This window comes from Schistocerca cancellata, chromosome 8 (assembly GCF_023864275.1).
Source record: "Schistocerca cancellata isolate TAMUIC-IGC-003103 chromosome 8, iqSchCanc2.1, whole genome shotgun sequence".
NCBI classification, from domain to species: Eukaryota; Metazoa; Arthropoda; class Insecta; order Orthoptera; family Acrididae; genus Schistocerca; species Schistocerca cancellata.
In genome coordinates this window covers 319,023,111-319,050,824 of record NC_064633.1, presented here as the reverse complement: position 1 = coordinate 319,050,824, position 27,714 = coordinate 319,023,111, and the positions used below count along the sequence as shown (strand labels likewise).

General features: G+C 43.8%; 1 protein-coding gene across 2 annotated transcripts in view; it reads left to right on the top strand.

Annotated features, from left to right (window-relative positions):
• Positions 1 to 27,714, top strand: part of LOC126094637 (tyrosine-protein phosphatase non-receptor type 9) — a 797,956-nt gene that overhangs the window by 338,081 nt on the left and 432,161 nt on the right. For both annotated transcript variants that reach the window (XM_049909127.1, XM_049909128.1), the window contains exon 3: positions 20,942 to 21,031. In XM_049909127.1, coding sequence (XP_049765084.1) covers positions 20,942 to 21,031 — 90 coding nt within the window. The remainder of the gene's footprint in view (positions 1 to 20,941; positions 21,032 to 27,714) is intronic.

The window sequence follows — 27,714 nt, the reverse complement described above, 5'->3', positions numbered from 1 at the left end:
AAAGAGCCAGTTGTTCTCAAATTATCATACACATATTTAAATGTACGACGTGTAGGGTGAGTACATTGAGGATATCTTTCAGCATATAAATCTCTAGCCCTCACTGAATTTCGTTGGCATTCTCCGTAAATCAGAAGCATATTCGACTTGCTCTTCGAAGGAATACATCACTCATATTCGCTTGATTGGGCGATACTAGTCTTACCGTTCCTATTAGTGTTTTACTGTGAAACCGTCGAATGGTGTTTACATGTCAATGGCACGTTAGATGTATACTCCGTATACGGCGAATGTTTACTATTTGCACGATATATGAGAGAGAATTGTCGGGGTACTTCGATAAGTGCCGATGTAATACGGGAAACCACTAAATCCATAATAAGAAGACTGTAGCACTTCATTGATATCAATGGTCATGACTTCGAATACCTTTTGTAAATGGATGTTCGTGCCACCTTTTTGAACTTCGTTGACTTTCAAAGACCTTATTGTTACACATCATTGGATTCGTCTCGATAGCTGCTATCAGAAAATAAGTAACAAACTATAGATTCAGTTAAAATTGCTTCTTGATAATCACTAAGCAGGCTTTCACTGGATGGTCTGCGTCTACCTTTAGGCGTTTGTCGGTTCAGCTTTTTCAGTATTTCCGTAACGCTCTCCCATGAGTCAGACCAACCTCTAACCATTCGTGCTGTCCTCCTTTCTACACGTTCGACATACCTTGCTAGTCCTGCTTGGTATGGGTCCCACTCACTTTACCAACATTCTAAGATAGCTCACACGAGTGTTTTGCCAGCAATCTCCTTTGTAAACTGACTGTTTTTTCCTAGCATTTGCCAGTGAACCGAAGTTTGCCACGTTCTTTACCTATGATTGAGCTTATGCAATGCTTCCATGTCATATCCCTAGAAATTGTTATATGCAGGTATTCGTGCGAGTCCGTCAGTTCCAAGTATGATCAGTGATATTGCAGTCATAGCCTACTACGTTTTATTGTTTTGTAAAATGCAAAATTTTAATTTCCGAACACATAAAAACAAGTTCGCAATCTTTGCACCACTTTGAAATCTTACCAAGATGGTACTGAATATTTGTCCAGCTTTTTCCTACAGTGCTCCTTTACAGATTTTTACATAATCTGGGAGAAATCTGAATGTGCTACTAATATTTTGTGCAAGGTCCTTAATAAACAAAATGATCAGCAAGCATCCCAAAACTATTCCCCGGGTGCACGACTGAACATATATTACAATTTTTCGTTCCATTTTAGAACATCTTCAGATTTATTGTAATTGAGTTATCAGTTATATGTACCTAGCGTAGCCTCCATAACTCACTAAGGTACAAACATTACAAAGTCCGGATCTATAAAGAAGTGCAGAGAAGCTTAATGTTAGGCATTACCCTCCGTATGTAGAACACCAACATGATGCCGTGTTAAAATAAAAGGTTACAAATCTGTAATAAAATTATGCTGTATAAAAATAAAACTAGAAGGGAAGAGAATCTTACAGTACACTTCACGAACATATTTTCTTCCGTTTTGCATATTAGCATGCTTCTTCTGCGAGTATTACACCAGAGGGAAATCTTGATGCCTCTGGAAGGTGTACAGAGTGAAGCTCAACTAAGACGCTCGGCTGGTCTCGTTGGCGAGAGCAAACGCCGTAGTAGTTAACTGTTACAGCTTGTGTATGACAGTATGTGTCTTTAGAATGTCTGTATAAAGTGTAGGAAAGCTATGCACTTGAAAATCGTTTTCTTCATTCGGCAGTTTGTCTGTTCCTTCAAGTGATGCACGAACATTTCGATTTGCCCCAAAATATTGATGAAGCAACTGTTTTGAGCTGTATGTTTTATATCTATATGGTGTTCTAGATTCTATGTTTCTTGCTTTCCATGGTTTATGTGTATACCGAATGTAGTTTTATTATTCATGCCCAAATGTTCCTTGACTTTATTATGGAATTAATGCCTTGTATATTCTCTGTAGAACTTAGTACATCTTGTACATCTTATACAAGAGTTCCGAATATCAGCCAAACCTTGTGTGGATTGTAGGGTTTCTAGCAAATGGAACACGTCTTTCTCAATGGAGAGAAGCCTTTTAACATAGAAATAACGTCGAGCATGTGCTATGGGAATGTTATGGGACCATTACTTTTCACAGTATGTATAAATGAGCAATAGATAACATTGGAAGTTCGATGAGGCTATTCGCGGATGGTGCTATTGTACATACTTAAGCCACAACACTAGAGAATTGAAGTGAAATGCGTGGAGACCTGCAGAGGATCGACGCTGGTGTAGGGAGTGGCAATTGACTGTTAACATCAGCATATTTAACTTATTGCATATACACAGACAGAAAGACCCATTATTGTTTAAGTGGCTTTTCCCCCATGGCGTCGCCCGCTTATCCATTTGAGACGTACGAGGGGCGTTTTAAAAGTCCGTGCAAAGTCCGAGAGAAGGCACCATCGGCGCGTATCGAGGTCATGTTTAGTTAGTAGCATCCTTGGAAAGAACGCACACCAAGTTTCAGCCATATTGATCTATTTCTTTGTGTTTGGCATTCGTGTGAATCAAGGAAGTCCAGTGATTGTCAAAAAATGAACGAAAAAGAATTTCGTGTGGTGATTAAACATTACTTTATGAAAGCCAAAACGCCCCAGGAGACTAAAGAGAAGGTTGATAAACGTTATGGTGACTCTGCACCTTCGATTAGAACAGTTTATAAGTGGTTTCAAAATTTTGGGAGTGGCCATATCGGCACAAGTGGTGATGAACGTTCTGGGCGCCCTGTGGAGGTTACGACTCTAGAAATCATTGATAAAATCCATGATATGGTGATGGATGACAGAAGAGTTACGGTGCGTGAGATTGCTGTGGGCATCTCGAATGAATGGGTACATAATATTTTGCATAAACATTTGGACATGAGAAAGCTATTCGAAGATGGGTTCCGCGATTGCTCACACTTGACCAGAAACGGAATCGTGTGAAGTGTTGCAAGGATGGTTTGCAGCTGTTCAGGAAGAATCCGCAGGGCTTTAAGCGTCGTTCCGTCACTGTGGATGAAACATGGATTCATTACTATACTCCTGAGACTAAACAACAATCTGAACAATGGGTTATCAAGGGAGAATCTGCACCAAAAAAGGCGAAGACCATTCCTTCGGCCGAAAAGGTTATGACGACTGTCTTTTGCGATTTGCAAGAGGTATAATCCTCATCGACTATCTGGAAAAGGGTAAAACTATTACAAGTCCACGTTATTCATCGTTATTGGACCATTTGAAAACCGGGCTGCAAGAAAAACGCCGCCGACGATCGGACCGCAAAAAAGTCCTTTTCCATCACGATAATGCACCAGCACACACCTCAGCAGTTGTGGTGGCAAAATTATTAGAAATAGGATTCCAACTCTTTTCACATCCCCCCTATTCTCCAGACTTGGTTCCGTCGGACTATTATTTGTTCCCCTTTTTGAAGAAATGGCTGGCTGGACAAAGATTTTATTCAAACAAGGAGGTGATTGCAGCAACTAATAGCTATTTTGCGGACTTGGACAATTCCTATTATTCGGAAGGGATCAACAAATTAGAACAGCGTTGGAAGAAGTGTACAAGTCTAAAAGGAGACTATGTCGAAAAATAAAAAGGTTTACCGCAAACATGTAAGTAGTTTTTATTTTTGCACGGACTTTTCGAATGGCCCTTATATGCTGAACACATGTCTTCTGCCTCCTCCTCTCTCTTCCCACCTCTTCCCCCCACCTTTATCCATCTTCTCCTCCTAACTATCTTCCTCTGCTTCCTCTTCCTCCTCCTCTCTTTTCCCACCTCTTCCCCCCACCTTTATCCATCTTCTCCTCCTAACTATCTTCCTCTGCTTCCTCCTCCTCCTCTCTGTGACCATATCTTCATCTCCTCTGACCATATTCTCCTTCCCCTCCTCCGTCTTTCCATCTCTGCCTCCTTCATTTCATTCTCCACCTGCCCACTACTGCTCTACAACTTCCACCTGTCTGTTCATCTCCCCCACCTGCCTTCTCTATGTCTATTTCCTCCTCCACCCAGATTTATCCATCTCCTCCTTCATCCATCTTAACCTGTCCTCAGCCATGATCATTGGCATGTGCAGCCCCTGGAGTGCAGTTCAATAAAGCAGGCTGATATTACTCCACACCAAGCATGTCATGTAGTGCAGGCTACACATTAGAGCCATGAAAATCATGTATTTGGCCACTGACTTGTAGACCGCCAACCAAAGCAGGTCAATGAAACAGGCTGATACTAATCCAACACAACATGCCTACTGCAGACTGATTTTTGCAAGTTGGTACTGATCCCATACAACATGCCTGTCATGCAAGGTATTCTACATGCCAGCAGCTGGGAAAACAGGTATTTGCCTGTATCTCTGCTCCTGTTGGCTCTAGGAGGCTAGAAACTGCATGGTGCTGATATTCATGAGGCCTGTTGTTTTTGTGCCAAATTTTGTTGAAATAGATTCATGAGTTTGAGAGGAGATCCTGGACACACACACATACTCTGCTTTATACATATCACATAATTCTGATGTACTGAATTCTGCGGCATGGTTGTTGATCTCAGGCTATGTCTTAGCCAGAACTGGTACAACTATACTACTCCTGCTTACTCTGTTCACATGTTGCTCCCCCACTACGATTTTTACACCCCCCCCCCCCCCAAAAAAAAAACTTCTTCTCATTACCAAATTGTTTCCTCAGAATGCATGCTTTCAAGTGATTACTTTGCTAAATCAAGTTTTGCCATAAATTTCTGTTCTCCCAATCCCATACAGTACATCGTCATTAGTTACCCTACCTATGTACCTAATTCAATCATTCTTCTGTAGCACAATATTTCAAAATTTTCTGTTCTCTTCTGGCCCAAACTGCTACGTTTCTCTTCCTTACAAGTCTGCACTCCACACACATATATTGATAAAAAGACTTCTTAAAATTTCATGTTTATTTCATGTAAACAAATTAAGTATTTTCAGAAATGCTTTCCTTGCTCTTTCCCATCTGCATTTTATATCATTTCTATATCAGTAATCACGTGTTGTTTTGCTTCCTGAGAAGCTACACTCAGTTACTACGTTTAGTGACACATTCCTGATCTGATTCCCGCAGCATCTCCTGTAATTCTGCTACACTCCATTTCTCTTTGAATACATTTTGTGGTGCATCTTTCAACGTCTTTTTATGTTTCAATCCATTCTGTCCTACTGTTCTTGGTAGTCCATTGCTGTGTCCAACAAAACTTTAGTGTTGTTGGTAAACCTCAAAGTTTTTATCTCCTCACAGTGATCAATAATTTCCTTTTCAAATTTCACATTTGTTTCATGTAACTACCTGATAGGATATGGAGTGTGTGAAAATTTAATGACGATGTTGATAAAGGTGCTGAGGCATATCAGTACTGGTGATCAGAAACTGTTATTAACACAACACAAACAGTTCCATTCTGTGTGGTGCCATAACTGGAAGGCGTGGACTAGCGACGAATGGCGTTGCATTGTGTTCAGTGATGAATGGCGTTTCTGCACGCCGGCTGCGGTGACCGTGCGGTTCTAGGCGCTACAGTCCGGAACCGCGTGACTGCTACGGTCGCAGGTTCGAATCCTGCCTCGGGCGTGGATGTGTGTGATGTCCTTTGGTTAGTTAGGTTTAAGTAGTTCTAAGTTCTAGGGGACTGATGACGTTAAAGTCCTATAGTGCTCAGAGCCATTTGAACCTTTTTTTTTTTTTTTCGTTTCTGCACTATCCTGGGTGACCACCGTCGGCGATAATCTCGGGAGGGGTCCTACTCTTCCAATATTTTGGAGAGGCAAAGCGCTGTTACTCCTGATGTCATGATGTGGTGGAGGCATTGGGTATGACTTCAGTTCGCTGCTGGCAGTGACTGAGGGAACTTTGATGGCACAACGCTACGTCACGGATATCCTGCGTCTTCCTGTGTTACCTCTCATCCGACAGTATCATGATGCTGTTTTCTCCAACACAGCAATGCTTGTTGACACACTGCACGTGTCTGTAAGAGCTGTATGCATGGTGATGAGGTACTCCCGTGGCCAGCAAGATCCCCATATCTGTCCCTGATAGAACTTGTGTCAGACCAGTTCGGACATCAATTCCATACTAGCGGAAGTATGTGGGATATCAAGGAACAGTTACAACAGCTGTGGGCCAGCTTAACTCAGGAGAGGATTCACTGGCCTTATGACCTGCTTCCCGAACGAATCAGTGCATGCATCCACGTCAATGGGGCTGCAGCATCATAGCAATATGTTGGCTCACACTGCTAAGGTCTTTGTAAATTTAATGTGATATAATCACTGAAAAGATGGTTCAAATGGCTCTGAGCACTATGGGACTTAACATCTGAGGTCATCAGTCCCCTAGAACTTAGAACTACTTAAACCTAACTAATCTAAGGACATCACACACAACCATGTCCGAGGCAGGATTCGAACCTGCGACCGTAGCGGTCGCGAGGTTCCAGACTGAAGCGCCTAGAACCGATCGGCAACTAAGGCCGGCTCACTGAAAAGACATCACATCCTTTCTCAACCAGTGAAGTTCCATTTTGTGTCCTCAAACTCTTCTTGGGGCTTCATATTTTCTGCCAGATAGTGTGCATGTCAAAAATTTTCGTTTCATAGCTGTTTATATAACTGTACTGAATGAAGATCCCATTGATTGGGTAAATATTGACAGTTACAGGCACCTACCACGAAATACTATAGATTTTTTGCAGTTTTTACGCATCGATAGCACAAGTGAACATCATATTGAGAATAAAGACTTGGGATCTTGATGTTAAGCGCTGTACAATTAAAATTATAATATAAAGTATCAAATTTTGCAGTTTTTTATAATTTGGTAATTATAATGTTGCCATTCCTTTGCAGCTCTGTGTATTGGTAGATACGCAGTTAAGAATACGTTTGACCAGTCCATAGTCTAGGAAGTTTTAAACTCTACAAGAAAGGTGTGTTTTGCCATAGGATGCAAAGGAAAATTTTTTACAGCGAATACCGAAAAATTGCATAATTTTGCGATTTTTTGATTCCCCTCCCCCTCCCTTTCACAGGAGGCGAACTGGATGTCAGTGGTCACAGTACCAAAAACAATTTTTGCATATTGACTTTGCAGTAATTACTATCATAGTCCATATTTTAGTTTCAAAGTAAATATGTTCAGCAAACATTGTATCAAATCTATTAATTGTATTAACTATGCTATATTAATTATACTTATGATGTTGCTTGCAAGACTCGGATAGGTGCGATGCACAGCAAGGAAGGGCAGTGTTCCACGTGACACTGCAGCCAATAGCGTCATTCTACCCCGTCTGTCTGCAGCGTGGACACCGGGAAGAGCGTAGGTCATTTAGCGTTGATTTTCATCTTTATTTATTATGGTGCAAATATTTAGTTGTTGTAATGCTTATTACGGATGGCACAAATCGCACACATCAGCATTACGTTAACAAGTAACAGCGATAAGCGTAGTTGTCTGAGTCAGGTGCAGTTACAGGGCTGATTCTAGGGACGGGGAGTCACAGTTGGGAGAGCCACTGTTTGCTACTGTCACAGCTTTCCCCCCTCACCCCTGCCCCCCAAAAATAGTTCCAGGTCACCCCACTTTTAACGTGCCAAGAGCAGATGAGATATTATTAATAACAATAAAATACAGTGTCCATAATTAAAGTTCCAGTTTCAAATCGCTGTAGAAATAGAACCGGTGCTCAGAATGACGTCAAATTTGAACAGCATATTATTTGCGCAGTGGTAAATGTCATCGAACATGAAAAAAATTAAAGGAAATTTTATCAGCAGATGGCGCTATAAGTGTCCTAACGTAAATGGGGTCGGCTACAGAGGACAGATTCCCTACTGTCCAATGTGCAGGATTGAACAAGTTCGGCATTTAACAGGTGTGGTACTGCTAGTTAGATCAGTCCATCCACCATGACAACGTCATACCACGTTGGATGGGAAAAATTGAAAAACAGCATAAATAGCAAAATGACATAGTTTTTATAAAATTTTCCTGGGGCCAGAAAGGCATAAAAAGCAAAGTGACATCGATTTTTTACTGTACTCGGACCAAAAATCGCATAAAAAGAAAAATGACATCGGTTTTTTAACTGTCATGAGATTGGCGCAAGACGTGTCCAGTATGCTCTCCGCCGGTTTTTGCCACAATGTCTTTGGAGCTCAGAATGCCGCGAAATGGTTTTCGATGTCTCAACCCACACGTTGCGCTGATCGCAGTTGAAACATTTCGACTACCGTTTCGCTGAAATCTTGCGCATGCCTAGGATTGTGGCGATTATGAAGCCAAGACACTCATGGGAGATGTCCAGTACTTCGGCTATCTTTTTGGAGGATATCTTCGGTCCTGAAGAATCAGCTCATGCACAGCATCGGATGTTGCAATGTCTGTTGCGGTCTGAGGGCGACCACTGCGGGGCTCGTCTTCACCAGTGCAATGGTCAGTCTTGAAACGAGATATCCAAGTATTCACTATGCTAGAGGAAGCACACTTCTCTCCCATTGATAGTGACATCTCAGTCCTACGCGGACTTTCCCTGGAGAAAAAATTCAGGGCGGTCCTTAATTCCAGTGACGAGAAACTTGCTTCTGACTCTGCCATCTCGCCTATCACCTGCAGCAGGTACAAATGGTATGAAAAGTGAGCACCTGGTATTTACATAGTTACGTATTATGATTTGAAACTTTCAACTGAGCCTCCCATTTTTTTTCCAACTATAAGGCAACAAAGCCAGAAACATTTCAGCACCCCTTCGTACCACAACTACGGTGCTGGACCTTCAAAGACGACACCGTGACTCTGCGGAAGCGAGCGGTAAATTCACTCCTATGCCGAGAGGACACTCGCGTTTGCCAGCTGTTCGCAATTAGCGAGGAAGTGGGCATAAAGCACATTTGCTTCGAGGGACGGCGCGCGACCTCAGTTTCCGGTCTCCTTAATACGACCGCTTCCGGGGCAGGAGCCCGCAACAGCTGGCCTGCCGACACATCCGTCCCCTGCGCCCCTTGGGCAGGCACTCTGACACCACAGCGCCCCACGGAGGTGGAAGTTCGCTCAAAGGATCCTCAGAAGGGGCAGGGGGACGGTAACGTGTAGCTGTTATAAACTGGCTCACCAGCCGGACCACGACAGCGGGGAAGCAGAAAATAAAGTTACTAATTTGAGGCGTAATGGACCCAAAACTGATGGGTTGCATACTGGCGCTGTCGCTTGCTCTTTCGGCCTACACTTGACGTGAGTCTCACTGGTACCCTATACCCGGGCCGCTGAGACATGTCACTTGACACTCACGTGTAGTTGGCCATACTGCGACTGCGAGGTTGCAATAGCTGCCACCGCACACGCCCACAACTTGGAAGTACGTTTTGTAAATTTCAGCTATAATCGCCTTTTATACGTAAGTGCAACAAAGTACGTTTTTCTACCAGTGGACAGAACGACGACGGAGACTCAGCTTTTGATAGTACAGGGTGGCGCACGAAATGTATTACCATTTTGTTTTTGAATATAAACTTTATTGTTAATACAATCTGAAACGAACATATACTGCAATGAAGAGCCGTCCATGGAGATTTGTTCTAACTCAGCACACGCTCAACAAGTCCACCATTTCGTTTCCTAACTTCCTTCAAACGAACACTGAAGTTAGTGATTACCCTACGGCACATGTCTTCCGTAATTTCACTGCAAGCTTGAAGAATAAGTCTTCTGAGCTCCATTAAATGGTTCAAATGGCTGTGAGCACTATGGGACTTAACTTCTGAGGTCATCAGTCCCCTAGAACTTAGAACTACTTAAACCTAACTAACCTAAGGACATCACACACATCCATGCCCGAGGCAGGATTCGAACCTGCGACCGTAGCGGTCGCGCGGTTCCAGACTGTAGCGCCTAGAACCGCTCGGCCACCCCGGCCGGCGAGCTCCATTAAATCGCGTGGACGTTTCCGGAAAAGTTTTTCCTTTAGGTACCCCCAAAGAAAAAAGTCACATGGATTGAGGTCTGGACTATTGTTGTTGTGGTCTTCAGTCCTGAGACTGGTTTGATGCAGCTCTCCATGCTACTCTATCCTGAGCAAGCTTCTTCATCTCCCAGTACCTACTGCAACCTACATCCTTCTGAATCTGCTAAGTGTATTCATCTCTTGGTCTCCCTCTACGATTTTTTCCCTCCACGCTGCCCTCCAATACTAAATTAGTGATCCCTTGATGCCTCAGAACATGTCCTACCAACCGATCCCTTCTTCTGGTCAAGTTGTGCCACAAACTTCTCTTCTCCACAATCCTATTCAATACTTCCTCATTAGTTGTGTGATCTATCCATCTAATCTTCAGCATTCTTCTGTAGCACCACATTTCCAAAGCTTCTATTCTCTTCTTGTCCAAACTATTTATCGTCCATGTTTCACTTCCATACATGGCTACACTCCATACAAATACTTTCAGAAATGACTTCCTGACACTTAGATCTATACTCGATGTTAACAAATTTCTCTTCTTCAGAAACGCTTTCCTTGCCATTGCCAGTCTACATTTTATATCCTCTCTACTTCGACTATCATCAGTTATTTTGCTCCCTAAATAGCAGAACTCATTTACTACTTTAAGCGTCTCATTTCCTAATCTAATTCCCTCAGCATCCCCCGATTTAATTCGACTACATTCCATTATCCTCGTTTTGCTTTTGTTGATGTTCATCTTATATCCTCCTTTCAAGACACTGTCCATTCCGTTCAACTGTTCTTCCAAGTCCTTTGCTGTCTCTGACAGAATTACAATGTCATCGGCGAACCTCAAAGTTTTTATATCTTCTGCATGGATTTTAATACCTACTCCGAATTTTTCTTTTGTTTCCTTTACTGCTTGCTCAATATAGAGATTGAATAACACCGGGGATAGGCTACAACCCTGTCTCACTCCCTTCCCAACCACTGCTTCCCTTTCATACCCCTCGATTCTTATAACTGCCATCTGGTTTCTGTACAAATTGTAAATAGCCTTTCGCTCCCTGTATTTTACCCCTGCCACCTTTAGAATTTGAAAGAGAGTATTCCAGTCAACAGTGTCAAAAGCTTTCTCTAAGTCTACAAATGCTAGAAACGTAGGTTTGCCTTTCCTTAATCTTTCTTCTAAGATAAGTCGTAAGGTCAGTATTGCCTCACGTGTTCCAGTGTTTCTACGGAGGGCTATGCCTGAAGCGTTCAGTGAATTCGAAAGTAAAATTCTATGTACCGACTTGACAGAAAATCCTAGGAAGATTTGGTCTTACGTTAAATCAGTAAGTGGCTCGAAACAGCATATCCAGACACTCCGGGATGATGATGGCATTGACACAGAGGATGATACGCGTAAAGTTGAAATACTAAACACCTTTTTCCAAAGCTGTTTCACAGAGGGAGACCGCACTGCAGTTCCTTCTCTAAATCCGAGCACAAACGAAAAAAAGGCTGACATCGAAATAAGTGTCCAAGGAATAGAAAAGCAACTGGAATCACTCAACAGAGGAAAGTCCACTGGACCTGACGGATACCAATTCGATTCTACACAGAGTACGCGAAAGAACTTGCCCCCCTTCTAACAGCCGTGTACCGCAAGTCTCTAGAGGAACGGAAGGTTCCAAATGATTGGAAAAGAGCACAGGTAGTCCCAGTCTTCAAGAAGGGTCGTCGAGCAGATGAGCAAAACTATAGACCTATATCTCTGACGTCGATCTGTTGTAGAATTTTAGAACATGTTTTTTGCTCGAGTATCATGTCGTTTTTGGAAACCCAGAATCTACTCTGTAGGAATCAACATGGATTCCGGAAACAGCAATCGTGTGAGACCCAACTCGCTTTATTTGTTCATGAGACCCAGAAATTATTAGATACAGGCTCCCAGGTAGATGCTATTTTCCTTGACTTCCGGATGGCGTTCGATACAGTTCCGCACTGTCGCCTGATAAACAAAGTAAGAGCCTACGGAATATCAGACCAGCTGTGTGGCTGGATTGAAGAGTTTTTAGCAAACAGAACACATCATGTTGTTATCAATGGAGAGACGTCTACAGACGTTGAAGTAACCTCTGGCGTGCCACAGTGGAGTGTTATGGGACCATTGCTTTTCACAATATATATAAATGACCTAGTAGATAGTGTCGGAAGTTCCATGCGGCTTTTCGCGGATGATGCTGTAGTATACAGAGAAGTTGCAGCCTTAGAAAATTGTAGCGAAATGCAGGAAGATCTGCAGCGGATAGGCACTTGGTGCAGGGAGTGGCAACTGACCGTGAACATAGACAAATGTAATGTATTGCGAATACATAGAAAGAAGGATCCTTTATTGTATGATTATATGATAGCGGAACAAACACTGGTAGCAGTTACTGCTGTAAAGTATCTGTGAATATGCGTGCGGAACGATTTGAAGTGGAATAGTCATATAAAATTAATTGTTGGTAAGGCGGGTACCAGGTTAAGATTCATTGGGAGAGTCCTTAGAAAATGTAGTCCATCAACAAAGGAGGTGGCTTACAAAACAGTCGTTCGACCTATACTTGAGTATTGCTCATCAGTGTGGGATCCGTACCAGATCGGGTTGACGGAGGAGATAGAGAAGATCCAAAGAAGACCGGCGCGTTTCGTCACAGGGTTATTTGGTAACCGTGATAGCGTTACGGAGGTGTTTGGCAAACTCAAGTGGCAGATTCTGCAAGAGAGGCGCTCTGCATCGCGGTGTAGCTTGCTCGCCAGGTTTCGAGAGGGTGCGTTTCTGGATGAGGTATCGAATATATTGCTTCCCCCTACTTATACGTCCCGATGAGATCACGAATGTAAAATTAGAGAGATTCGAGCGCGCACGGAGGCTTTCAGACAGTCGTTCTTCCCGCGAACTATACGCGACTGTAACAGAAAAGGGAGGTAATGACAGTGGCACGTAAAGTGCCCTCCGCCACACACCGTTGGGTGGCTTGCGGAGTATAAATGTAGATGTAGATGTAATATAAAATGCCTGGCAGGCAGCAAAGCAAGTTTTAAATCTAATCTAAACTCATTTATTTTGAACAACTCTTTCTATTCCGTAGACGAATTTATATTTAAAAGCTGATATCCCATAAAAAACCATCCCTGGTTTTTAAGTATTGTTGCAAGAGAAGAACCAAAAAATTATGATTTAATCGATGTTAACACTAAATACATGTAAGTACGAGTATGTTGTAATGCGACTCATTCCACATCATTTCGATAAGAGAATCATTCGAATGGTATATGGAACATGTAACTAACCGATCAAGGCCTCAGAGACGTGGGTGATGGTGATCGAGAAGACCAGATCTTGCGTTAAGCGATTTCCATCTTTTCGGCAAGCCGAAAGTACGCCTGGGGGTACGGTGAGGACAGTGGGGAGGTTTACACAGCGGTTCTCAAATGGAACTCTGACCATGGAGTGGATTTCTGTCGTCGAGGAAAGAACGATTGGTACAGCAGCCTTCCGACCATTGGTTACTATTGAAAAATAGTGTCGTGTATCTAGGTCCCTTTGCAACGTAGTACAACAGTCAATAAAAGTTGCACTGTCTGCCATAGTAATGTGTAACTTACTTTGTAATGTTTCCTCTTACGTAACTGTCATCTACGAGCAACATACACTGATAAGTCAAAACATTATGAACTTTCACTTAATAGCGTTTTAGTCCACTTTTGGAAGACGATACAACAGTAAGTCTCCGTAGCATGGTTTCGGCAAGTCTGTGGTAGGTTTCTGCTGGTATGTGGCACCCGATTACACATGTAGGTCAGACATTTCCCGTAAATTACGCGCTGGTGGATTGTGGTCGCTGAGCTACCAGCCGAGCCAATACCGACCCAAATGAGTTGCATCGGGTTCTGATCACGCAAGTTTTATGACGAGGACATCGACATGAGTTGACTACCATGATCCGAAAACTCCTGTAGTGGCAACTATTTTATATTCTAGGCATCCGCAGCTGTTGAAAGGCGTGATGATAGGAGAAATTCCGCTAACAGCTAATAAAATTGTTGTTTTTTATTTTAGTATAAAAAGGAAAATGGACAGTTAATGTTGAATAACCAATTAGAATTAAAGCATTCTGGCTGATTTTGATTGTTTATACGATTAGGTATAGGATTGGTACGTCATAATATTCCGTATTATTCTCGCTTGTTTAGGTAGCTACACAACGCTCCCAGTCATGAGTGTATGACGTCACATTGTCCACATGGATAGCCAGCAAGTAAGTCTCTCTGAGTCGTTCGTGTGGCCGCTTGTGCTTTTTTACAAGTGACGGGTCGTCCGGCTGTCACATCGGTAAGACGCTGCCACCTGATACATTCCATACGGTAATCTGCATAGTGCCGCGACCAATCATGTTAGCAGTGACAATTTTCTATCATCAATCCGGCCCTTTTAAAAAATTCTTAGCGTCCTCTGACTGTAAAATATTTTTCGTTTTTCTTTTAAATGCAGGCAAATTTTTAGAACGTTGCTCTGTAACCGCAAGTTTCAGCTATCAGCGGTTTGTCTTAAATATACGGAGAAAGTCTTCGTTACTTTTCGTTCGCCAAGTATTGACAAAATTCACTGAATAGTAAATTTCGACTAGTAACGATGGATGTACTTATGACCTTTTAACGTTTGGGTATATTTTAGATATTTCTTCATCAATTTTAATGTCTAGGGCAAAGTGTGGTGGCACTGTATTTAGCGCGTTACCATGTTGGTTGCGCCCGATGATGCAGCTTTAGGCTGCGAAATCGATTGTTTCGTAATGATCAAAATTTTTAGCAGCTGTTAGCGGAATTCTACCTAACATCACACTGTAGTGCGACTCTGGCATGAAAACAGAAACTGTTATTGTACACTGTGTTATTGTTCGCTGTAAATTTTCTGTGTGATACTTAATATGTGTGTGTTTCGCTTAAGAGTCGTACAAAAAAACCGTAAGTAAATGTTTTGTTCCGGGTCATTACAAATTAAATAATTCCGCGTGTTTACATGTTACAGTAACGGCAATAGAATAATGCACGAAGTTCACACGTAGCAGACATTACTCAAAAATCTCAAAATATACTATTACGCAATTGAGTATGGGAGTGATTTCCCTAGGAGCAAGAAATAAACAAAAGGAAATTATGACTGGCCGCTGCAAAAGTTACTCCATAATCAGAAAAATCGTCTGACAACCAAATAAAACTTTGTTATTATTAGAAACAGGCTGGCAGCGTCGACAATTTAAAGTCATTGAGTTTTCAACATTCATAAATTGTGCCCAACTTTTCTTACCTTTTACACTTTTAATATCTGCACTCCCATTTTAACTAGTTATGTATCTTGTTGCACATACCCTCTTTAACGTTCCTCTTTGGCTGGTAAGAGTTTTCTATATATGTTGTTTTCATTTCGCACTTTGTCCACTGAACTTTTAGCATCTATCTGGAGCAGCATTGCTTTTTACATATGCTCGATTCATTGCCAGACGTGGAAGAGGTAGATAGACAAAGGTCCTTCCGAATGGACATTAGATCCTGGTCTCTTATATTCGTGGATTCGTGGTCTGACACGAACTCATTGAGCTACAGAACCATCTAAAAATACAGTGTATAATCTCGAAAGAGGTACTGCATATTAATAATTGAGTCATAAAACCAGTTGACTGCTGTTTGTGCCTAGGTTAACTGAGTACTAAAGCTGGAGGGAGAACGAAGGAAATAAACAGAAGATTAACAGTACCGTTGAGTGCTTTTAGTAAAGTGGATAGGTGCTTTAAAAATAAGCTTTCGGTATGTCTCAAACGGAGGGAGTGTATGTTACAAATATTGACTAACAGCATTGGGACGTGGACTTTTAATGCGAAAGCCGACCAGGTACACTGCGCCCAACAGCTAGCAAAAAGCTCACTCGGGTGGATGTCATAAATGTAGTTAATAAAAACATGAAAATTAGATTAAATCTGTGTGCCAGACTGAGACTCGAACTCAGGAGCTTTGCCATTCGCAGACAAGTGCTCTACTGAATCAGCTACCCAAGCACGACCAACGACTCGTCCTCACAGCTTTACTTCCGCCAGTACCACGTCTCCTATCTTCCAAACTTCACAGAAGTTCTCCTGCGAAACTTGCGGGACTAGCATTCCTTGAGAAAAGGGTATTGCGGACAAATGGTCAGCCTCAGTCTGTGGGATATTTCCGCAGTTAATTTTTCACTCCGCAGCGGAGTGTGAGCTGATATGAAACTCCCTGGCAGATTAAAACTGAGTACCGGACCGAGACTCGAACTCGCGGCCTTTCACCTTCGGCTGCCAAGTGCTCAGTTGGTAGGAATATAGAATCTTCCTGTTGCCCTTCATCCACAGCTCGGAGGCTATCTTGCGTGAAAAGGGCAAACCGAGCTATGCTCGACACATGCTTTTTAAATCCGTGCTGATTTGTGGACACAAGCTTTTCTATTTCAAGGAAATGTACTATATTCGACTCAGAATATGATCAAGAATTCTGCAGCAAACCGACATTAAGGATATTGGTCTGTGGTTTTCTGAGCCCGTTCTTTTGCCTTTTTATTTGTGATAGTGACCTGCGCTTTTTTCCAGTTCCTTGGGACTCTGCAGTGGGCAAGAGGTAGATGATTAAGGCAAGGTTCTCATTCAAGTGAGGAAAAAATAGGCAAAGTTCGGAAATTTTTTTGAGACAATGAAAAGACATACAAAGGATATTTTTGGGAATTATGATTGATCTTACTTTGAAATTTATTTTAGATTTTCAGTACAGAAAAACAAAATTGCTCCCGTAATTATAGTTTGATCAAATCTGAAGTACGCTTACTACGTGGAGTGTAGCCCTTCAGGAGTTGTTTGAAATAAAAAAAATGGATGGTTTGTTTCACTCTTTATGGCCTTACAAAAAATAGTTAATATTAAAAAATTTCATACATTATAGATACAAACTCCCAAGAAAAGTGTTTTACTTTTCAGGTGTCAAAGTTAGAAGTTAAACGGTTGACCGTTTTTATTTTATGTTGCACGCAGTTTTGGAAAACCGTCTCTCCAGAAAAACCTGTTTAAAGTTTAGGTAAAATTGTTATGTGTATTATTAGTTAAATTTGCATAAAAACTGCGTGTTATTGTATATTGTTGATGTTGCTGAACAGAGATCTGAAGTTCAAAATTCAAAATGGCTAATCCAGTATGGCGGACCAAAAATAATGTTTTGACAAAAAGTTGCCAAAAAAGTGAATTCGTTATTTATGTTTAGTCTGCAATTCCAGGACCATGTATCAGCCCTCCCTCTAGCTGGAGCTGTTCCTGGAGAGCAGTTCCCTTGTTCTCCTTGGTGAGAATATCCGATCCGGCTGTGCTGGATATGCCGCGTTCGGCAGCCTGCACACGTTGTTCGCCAGCTTTTTCGGCGAATATGTGTGCATGCATTCTGCACTATAAATCATTGTGTGAACGTGCGTCGTGGTACGACAAGTTCTGTACCTGAGCCGTGAGTCTGCAGCTGAGAACGTCTCACGGAGGCCGTGACACTGCTTCGAACAGTGGGCTGTAGAAACTTTTGTAATGCACGGATTAAAAAATCTTCTAGACACACACCTTTAAAAAATGCAATAAAAAAGAAATTAAATTTTCAATCATTTTGAATGAGAGCCTGGCCTTAATGCAAGCTAAGTAAGGGGCCTCTAACGAAGAGTACTCTCTGTAAAAGCCAACTGGGCTGCCCTTCTGACATGGCGACTTCTTTGGTTTGGCTGCTTCAGATGCTTTCCACCAACATTTAAATATGATTTCTAAATAAGAAACGCGCTGCTTAATCTCTGCTAGTACTGCTAATCGCCGGCAGCTGGTGGCCGAGCGGTTCTAGGCGCTTCAGTCTGGAACCGCGTGACCGCTACGATCGCGGGTTCGAATCCTACCTCGGGCATGGATGTGTGTGGTGTCCTTAGGTTACTTAGGTTTAAGTAGTTCTAAGTTCTAGGGGACTGATGACCTCAGATGTTAAGTCCCATAGTGCTAAGAGCCATTTGTACTGCTAATCACCTTGTGCGGTTGCGCGGAAATTCTAAACAGTCGTATATCCAAGTACGTAGCTCACTTCATAGGAATTTCACGTTTGTTGCACGCCTCTTCTCGGCGTTGCAGTTTTAACTGCAACTATTCAGCTTCGTTTCATCATTCGTGACTCAGAGTAAGTACGCCAGTGTGGTTCAAGTAATATACAGGGTGGTCCACTGATCGTGACCGGGCCAAATATCTCACGAAATAAGCGTCAAACGAAAAAACTACAAAGAACGAAACTCGTCTAGCTTGAAGGGGGAAACCAGGGCTCGCTAGATGGCGCTGCCATAGGTCAAACGGACATCAACTGCGTTTTTTTAAAAATAGGAACCACCATTTTTTATTACATATTCGTGGAGTACGTAAAGAAATATGAATGTTTCAGTTGGACCACTTTTTTCGCTTTGTGATAGATGGCGCTGTAATAGTCACAAATATATGGCTCACAATTTTAGACGAACAGTTGGTAACGGGTAGGTTTTTTAAAGTAAAATACAGAACGTAGGTATGTTTGAACATTTTATTTCGGTTGTTCCAATGTGATACATGTACCTTTGTGAACTTATCATTTCTGAGAACGCATGCTGTTACAGCGTGATTACCTGTAAATACCACATTAATACAATAAATGTTCAAAATGATGTCTGTCAACCTCAATGCATTTGGCAATACGTGTAACGACATTCCTCTCAACAGCGAGTAGTTCGCCTTCCGTAATGTTCGCACATGCATTGACAATGCGCTGACGCATGTTGTCAGGCGTTGTCGGTGGACCACGATAGCAAATATCCTTCAAATTTCCCCACAGAAAGAAATCCGGGGACGTCAGATCCGGTGAACGTGCGAGCCATGGTATGGTGCTTCGACGTCCAATCCACTTGTCATGAAATATGCTATTCAATACCGCTTCAGCCGCACGCGAGGTATGTGCCGGACATCCATCATGTTGGAAGTACATCGCCATTCTGTCATGCAGTGAAACATCTTGTAGTAGCATCGGTCGAACATTACGTAGGAAATCAGCATACATTGCACCATTTAGATTGCCGTCGATAAAATGGGGGCCAATTATCCTTCCTCCCATAATGTTGCACCATACATTAAGCAGCCAAGGTCGCTGATGTTCCACTTGTCGCAGCCATCTTGGATTTTCCGTTGCCCAATAGTGCATATTATGGCGGTTTACGTTACTGCTGTTGGTAAATGACGCTTCGTCGCTAAATAGAACACGTGCAAAAAATCTGTCATCGTCCCGTAATTTCTCTTGTGTCCATTGGCAGAACTGTACACGACGTCCAAAGTCGTCGCCATTTTCCCATATTCAAATCGAAGACCGTCGGACTGCGTATACTCAGTACGCCATTTACACATCCTCCCGAAATATGGCCTAGTCAGAATGTTCCGTCGGCGTATCCAACGCCTCGGACTCGCACGGCGAAACCGGGTCATCATCCTCGTCCGACGAAATGCATACAACCTCCTGGCGCACAGAAATATGTTACGGGTGCAATCGATGTTGATGTAGCGTTCTCAACACCGACGTTTTTGAGATTCCCCATTCTCGCGCAGTTTGTCTGCTACTGATGTGCGGATCATTTGTTGCAGGTGGGGTTGACGTTTCACATGTGGCTGAACATTTCGTGTTTGCTTAAATAACGTAACTATCCGGCGACCGGTCCGGACACCTGGATGATGTCGTCCAGGATACCGAGCAGCATACATAGCACACGCCCGTTGGGCATTTTGATCACAATAGCCATACATCAACACGATATCGACCTGAAACTTCCTGGCAGATTTAAACTGTGTGCCGGACCGAGACTCGAACTGGGGACTTTTGCCTTTTGCGGGCAAGTGCTCTACCGACTGAGCTACCCAAGCACGACTGACGCCCCGTCCTCACAGCCTTAATTCCGCCAGTACCTCGTCTCCTACCTTCCAAACTTTACAGAAGCTCTCCTGCGAACCTTGCAGAACTAGCACTCCTGAAAGAAAGGATATTGCGGAGACATGGCTTAGCCACAGCCTGGGGGTTGTTTCTAGAATGAAATTTTCACTCTACAGCTTGGGTAGCTCAGTCGGTAGGGCACTTGCCCGCGAAAGGCAAAGGTCCCGAGTTCGAGTCTCGGTCCGGCACGCAGTTTTAATCTGCCAGGAAGTTTCATATCAGCGCACTCTCCACTGTAGAGTGAAAATTTCATTCTAGATACGATATCGACCTTTTCCGAAATTGGTAAACGATCCATTTTAACACGGGTAATGTATCACGAAGCAAATACCGTCCACACTGGCGGAATGTTACGTGATACCACGTACTTATACGTTTGTGACTATTACAGCGCCATCTGTCACAATTCGAAAGAGGTGGTCCAACTAAAACATTCATATTTCTTTACGTACTACACGAATATGTAATAAAAAATGGTGGTTCCTATTTAAAATGACGCAGTTGATATTCGTTTGAGCTATGGCGGCGCCATCTAGTGGGCCAACCATAGCGACATCTGGTTTCCCCCTTCAAGCTAGAAAAGTTTCGTTCTTTGTAGTTTTTTCGTTTGACGCTTATTTCGTGAGATATTTGGCCCGGTCACGATCAATGGACCACCCTGTAGAAAGCAACTGATAATTAATCAGCTACGATTTTCCTTGAATGTGAGGTACGCGGAGCTGACAGTCAGCGTCCCTTGTAGGACTACTGTCGGGCCCTTCAGGTGCGTCAGAACGGTGTTAGTGAGAGTGCGCCAGGCTGTGTTGAGCGCAGTGCGACTACAGTGGACGCCTTGTGTCTGTTGGCAGCCCACGCGCGACGCGACGGGCGCCGCCATCGCCGTGTTCACCGCGAGGAAGCACTACCCCCAGGAGTCGACGCACCAGACCACGCTGCAGGTAGGTGCCACGCCGCCGCCGCCGCCGCTGCTGCTCTCTAGGGCTCCGGAGGCGCAAATGCGCACTCACACAAACATCACGCTAGGCATGAAGTTTTAATTATCATGTAACATACCATTTCCTAGTCAACTGTCTTGCCGCAGTGGTAACACCGGTTCCGGTCTGATCACCGAAGTTAAGCGCTGTCGGGCTGACCTAGCACTTGGATGGGTGACCATCCGGTCTGCCGAGCGCTGTTGCTGTTGGCAAGCAGGGTGCACTTAAAAAAAAAACTCTCATTTTGCTCTATATTGATCGATGAATTTGTTCGTGGCGGACATCCGATGACAGCCGTTCTTTGTTGATTCGTTCACTCAGTTTTTTATTACAGAGGGTAGCTAACCATCTGACGGAGCTACCGTGCCGGCATAGTGCACTCAGTCCTTGTGAGGCAAACTGAGGAGCTACGTGACTGAGAAGTAACGGCCCCGGTCTCGGAAACTGACATACGGCCGGGAGAGCGGTGTGCGGACCACATGCCCATCCATATCCGCATCCAGTGACGCCTCTGGGTGGAAGATGACACGGCGGCCGGTCGGTGCGCCGTTGGACCTTGATGGCCTGTTCGGGAGGAGTTTAGTTTAGTGTAGTCATCATTTCCTGGCCACCCATGTGTGCTGATCTTGTTGGCTATTGTAGTCGCCTGGGTCACTATCCAGCCTGCAGATGATGGGCCAGTCTTCGCCTAATCTTCCTAAATGGGTTGTTGCCGGAACCTACACGGCTGGCTTACAGGGAGAATAGTTTCTCCGTGACGGCCACTGTTTCCAACTTACACTGCAGAAAAGTTCCTGATGTCCTACCACGAGGCAGCGCCTTACAGAAGCGCTGTAAACCGTATTAGCAGCCAGTGGCCAATGCAAATGCCTACATTTCTGCTACGATTCGGTCTGGCAGGAAGGCCTGAACGTTAAATGTCGTGGAGCAGTCTGGAACTCGCGAAGGCGAGGAGTCAGTTTGTAGCCCTCCTGGGGTTGATTTGGTAAGTCGTCGGCCCTCTGGGACGGAGATTGGGTTTTAAAGTGGTTGTCATTTCGGAAGTCTGATGTTAATGATCCTTCATTATTAACGGCGTTACGTTTTCAGCACAGAAAGCCTAAAACGCGTTCGGAAGCGCGTTCCAGTGAGCGGGCGTCCATTTCTGCTTAGTCACTTTACCATTTTTCTCGGCGCGCGCTGCGGTTTAGTCAGTGTGGATTGTGTCGGTAGAAAGAGGCCTCAAGGCAAAGCGTGGAGCCATTAGCTAGCTCGAGGTGATGTCAGATAAAAGTGTGAGACTAGGGTATTGTATTGTATTGTATTGTATGTTAACTGGGGGCCTAGAAATGACGGAGAAGTTCCGTCCCCGCCGCAGCCGCAGTGGTCCACAACCCCACGACGACTACCGCAGTCCACTTCACCCCTCCGCCGCCCCACACCGAACCCAGGGTTATTGTGCTGTTCGGCCCCCGGTGGACCCCCAGTCCACTTCACCCCGCCCAGGAAACGTCTCACACTAGATGAGTGTAAGCTCTATGTTTGCGTGGTAGAGTAATGGTGGTGTACGCGTACGTGGAGAACTTGTTTGCGCAGCAATCGCCGACATAGTGTAGCTGAGGCGGAATGAGGGGAACCAGCCCGCATCCGCCGTGGCAGATGGAAAACCGCCTAAAAACCATCCACAGACTGGCCGGCCCACCGGACCTCGACGCAAGTCCGCCGGGTGGATTCGTGCCGGGGACCAGGCGCTCCTCGCCCGGAAAGCCGTGCGTTAGACCGCACGGTTTCCCTGTCGACTGTGAACCCGTATTTTTGTTTGTTGTTACGATGATAATTGACGAGAGCCACTATTAGCCAATTGGAGGCGGTGAATATAACTTATGTGGAACATATTCCGCTGCAGTGGTCAAATTCGAAATGTGTCTTTGACTTACCATTAGTAGTGGTGGCCAATAAATACAATCACATATCTACACGAAATATAACACAATATTACATTGTAGAGTCACATTAATGTAACCACACGTCAAAAGCATGAAAAACCATATTTTGCAGCTCGAGATGTGCTGGAAGAGTGTCAGTGAGGTCCTGGAAAGTACCGAGAGGCATATGGAGCCATGCCGACTCCAGTGCCATAGCGAGCTGCACTCTGTCGAGGACCTGTGGCATGAACAATTCGACGGTGGTGTTCCCATAGATTCTAAATTGGATTTAAATCCAGCTAGTTTGGACGTAAACTCATCCTGGTGTTTCCGAACCGCGTGTGGCACGTTGCGTTGTCCTGCTGGTAGACTCCAACGTGTTGGGGAAAAACAGCTGCATGTATGAGTGGAAATGATCCCCAAGGGTAGATGCGTACTTATTTTGATCCATTGTGCCTTCCAGAATGAAGAGATCACCCAGGGAGTGCCATGAAAACATTCCCCAGACCACAATGCTCCCTACTCCAGCCCGGACCCTTTGCTTTCAGACGTTTCACGTCATACTTGCCAACGGCCATCTGTCTGATGGAGCATACAATCTGATTCATCAGAAAAGGCCACCTTTAGTCATTCATCGGACTTCCAGTTGTGGTGCTGGCGTGCAAATTTCAGCCTTCGTCGCCGATAAACAACAGTCAGCGTAGGTGCATGAACGAGGCACCTCCTGCGGAGTCCCATATGCAGCAACGTTCAGTGAGTGGTCGTTGAAGAAACAATGCTCGAGGCCCCTTGGTTCACCTGTGCGGTCATTTGCACAACAACTGCACATCAATTCCTCCCTGTCAATCCCTGTCATCTATGGCCCATGGTGTAGGCTACCACTATCGTGTCAGTGCCAGTTTTGGATAGCACCATTTTGCCAAGCACGATACACTTTAACCAAGACTGCGTGTGAAAAGTTTACAATCTTAGCTGCTCCGGAAATGCTTCCATCCTTAGCCCGAAAGCCAATGATCATGTCCATTCGTACGTCAGATAAATCACTCCGTTCCCACATTACGAAACCGACTGCACTGTTTTCCGCGTCGCTCCGATACGCTTTGTATACTCTCCACTACTAGTGCTGCTATGTGCCGCGTGTGAGTGTTTGTTGCACGTTTATGACCAACATAGGCGGTAATCGCATTAATGGGACTTGCTACGTCGAGCTATTGTCGTCATCACAATCTTCCATACTGAGGTTGATAAGTCTGTAAATAGGCTGAATCTCTGGGGGCGAAGCTGTGAGTGCGGCTGCTTAAAGAGATACACGGGCCAATCAGACTCGCAGCAGTAGGTCATGTGATGTTAGCGTCCTTTGGTGGTTCGCTTCCGGTAGCTGAGTGGTCAGCGCGACGGAATGTCAATCCTAAAGGCCCGGGTTCGATTCCCGGCTGGGTCGGAGATTTTCTTCGCTCAGGGACTGGGTGTTGTATTGTCCTAATCATCATCATTTCATCCCCATCGATGTGCATGTCGCCGAAGTGGCGTCAAATCGAAAGACTTGCACCAGGCAAACGGTCTACCCGACGGGAGGCACTAGTCACACGACTTTATATTATTATAGCGTCCTCTGGTGGCGTGTATTCGTGCCGCCTCCCATCAGAGAGAGCGACCAATGGAATAGCGGTTTCGCTCAGCGGTGCGCTGGCAACAGGTTTAAAAGTGCCGCCTCGCACGTCTCTGAGAGCGACTTGAAAACTATTAGACAACTACAGAGTTTTTAGTTAGTGACTTTGGAGTGGTGAGAAGTGTATCCGTCCAACTTACGTTGTCGACTCTTATTTAGACTGATTCATATTTGCAACAGTGCAGAGAATTAATCGGGGTCCGCCAATAAACGTTTCGGATTAAATCTCTAGGGATTTCGGTATAATGTTCCTGTGACGTTTTGCCTTCTTACAAGAATAATTTCCATGGAAATTACAAAAAAACTCTCGGCGTCATCTCGCCCAATGATGTATCAATATGAAGGCTCGATCATATACCCGCAAAAGTTTTTAGACGGTAACTACCGCTGAATTCGACATTCGCATCTGCCATTTTGTAGTGTGGACCAGCCAGCAGATCTAAAATAAAATTGGAATGCCAGCTTTCAAGGTCATCCTTTACATCCTTGGTGTGTTTAGGTGCTGACCGAGGTGGCCACGCGGTTCTAGGCGCTGCAATCCGGAACGGCGCGACTGCTACGGTCGCAGGTTCGAATCGTGCCTCGGGAATGGCTGTGTGTGATGTCCTTAGGTTAGTTAGGTTTAAGTAGTTATAAGTTCTAGGGGACTGATGACCTCAGATGTTAAGTCCCATAGTGCTCAGAGCCATTTGAACCATTTGTGTTTAGGTATTAGGGAGCGAATGACGTCACCTCCCGACCGATGCGCGGTTCTTCTTCCTTTATGTACGAGCAACTACGCACTACGTTTATTGCAACTGTTTCTCCTTTATTTTCTTCCACACTTCTCTCATCATTTCTCCATGTTTGTCTTTTCTGTCCCAGTGGCTCCAGTCATCTTCTTCGGTTTTACATCAAAAGCTTGTGAATCGTGCAATTTCTTTGTGAGCGGCATTCGTTCCTCAGTATCTTGTGGAATAATTCGGAGTTCGTTCCTTACAATTTCTTCGCGCCGTGTGTCACTCCTTTTTAATTTTCCGAAATAAGTGAACAGCCTTTTTGTCGGTCTGTTGGGACTCATCTTTTAGATGTGACCACAGAAAGCTATTCATGTTTTCCTAATTATGTCTGTAAGTTTTTCAGTCTGGGTATAAAATTCACTATTTGACCTCTTCTGTATTGTGTCTGCTCTTTGGTTTGTCCCAATATTTTCTTTAGTACTTTTCTTTCTACGATTTACAGTTCTTCAAATGGTTGAAATGTCTCTGAGCACTATGGGACTTAACATCTGAGGTCATCAGTCCCCTGGAACTTAGAACTACTTAAACCTAACTAACCAAAGGACATCACACACATCCATGCCCGAAGCGGGATTCGAACGTGTGACCGTATTGGTCGCGCCGTTCCAGACTGAAGCGCCTAGAACCGCTCGGCCACTGCGGCCGGCAGTTCTTCAGTCATCGCCTTTTTCTTTAAAGCTAAACCTGATGTGCTTCTGGGCGAATTACTGTAGTGCACTGTCTAAGTTTAGCATTGAGAGACATTGATTTCTTTTTCTAGAAGGTGTAATGGGCATAAGTGCAGAAATTTCTGTTGGTGATGAGGACAGTGCACTGAAAAACATTATATTAGAATTTACCTCATTTGCAGACTAAGAATTGTAGCCATTGAAAGTCGTATGTTTTTAGGTTGCTTAGTACATCCAAGCACATGTGGCAAAAGCAAGCCATTATGTTTATTTTCCACTATGCAGCAGGTCAGGCGTTGAACTTTGGACGCGTAGACTCAAAACGGCTAGTCTATACTAACAGGCTTAGTCCACTTAGTGATGCAGTAAAACCATGCACAAAACATCAGGCCGTAAAGTTTGTGACGTATTTGTGGGAAGTCTGTTGGATGCAGAGAAAAAACAAGCAACACACTGATGTGTGTACAAATTAAGGCATCACATTAAAAATATCTGCACTTACACCCTGTATGCATCCTTATTGAGGTAGTACGCTGTTTACACTTTATTAGCTCTTGGTGTAATGGCTTCTACCTCCAAAATTTTCTGTTCCGTTATTCGTCCAAGATATTTGAATGCGTTAGTACTTTCAGATTTTCTGTACGTAGTTTCCTTTATCTTGGTAGCTGCCTTAATGCTCTCATAATTTTTTTATTTTTTTACCTTATAGGTTTCAGGAGTAGTCTATTTCGCCAGATACTATTATTTAAGATAAAGGTACACACACTACATTAGTCTGAATTCAGTAGAACGTGATAATTATTCATCAAAATACGAGCCACAAAATTTTAACATTATATCCAACTGTATATATACGTAACTAAACAAGAGATAAGATCCACAAATCTGAAGGGTTGAAACGGTAAACACATTTGCGCGATTACGTATAAAGAGTTCAGCTTCCTCAGCTTGTTCACGCTTTAGGGACGTTAAACACTAGTCTTCCTTCCTTCCTTTAAGTTTGAAAATTAACTGCTTCCTTTACCATCTCAGGATGTCTCCAGCTTTAGTAGACGAATCCTTGGGCACAGAATAATAGCTTAGACAATGGTCACCAAACATGGTCAGTTCATCCAGTATGCTGACAGTACTTCAATTTTCTTGACCAAAAGTATGCAGCACGAAACTGTGATACAGTCTAAACTTGTGTTTAGAATACTAGATATTCACACATGTGACCTCCTGGCCGCTTGGCGCCTTAAATTAACTACGTTCAATTTAAACTTATTGTAGGCCTACGTAGACGTTGAACCTAGATTTTGTACAAAATGGTGATGCGGTCCGCATTCTCAATATTGTCAGTTATCCGGTCTAGTGTGATAAAAGTTTGATGACCTTTGCCTTAGATCATAGCTTAGTACCTGCATAACAAAAATAAGCAAGGATCTAACATAATCTCCTGCCAGCCGGGGTGGCCGAGCGGTTCTAGGTACTACAGTCTGGAACCGCGCGACTGCTACGGTCGCAGATTCGAATCCTGCCTCGGGCATGGATGTGTGTGATGTCCTTAGGTTAGTTTGGTTTAAGGGGAGCCGGAGGTGGCTATGCTGCCCATGTTAAAATCACTAAGTTTGAGGAACATTTATGA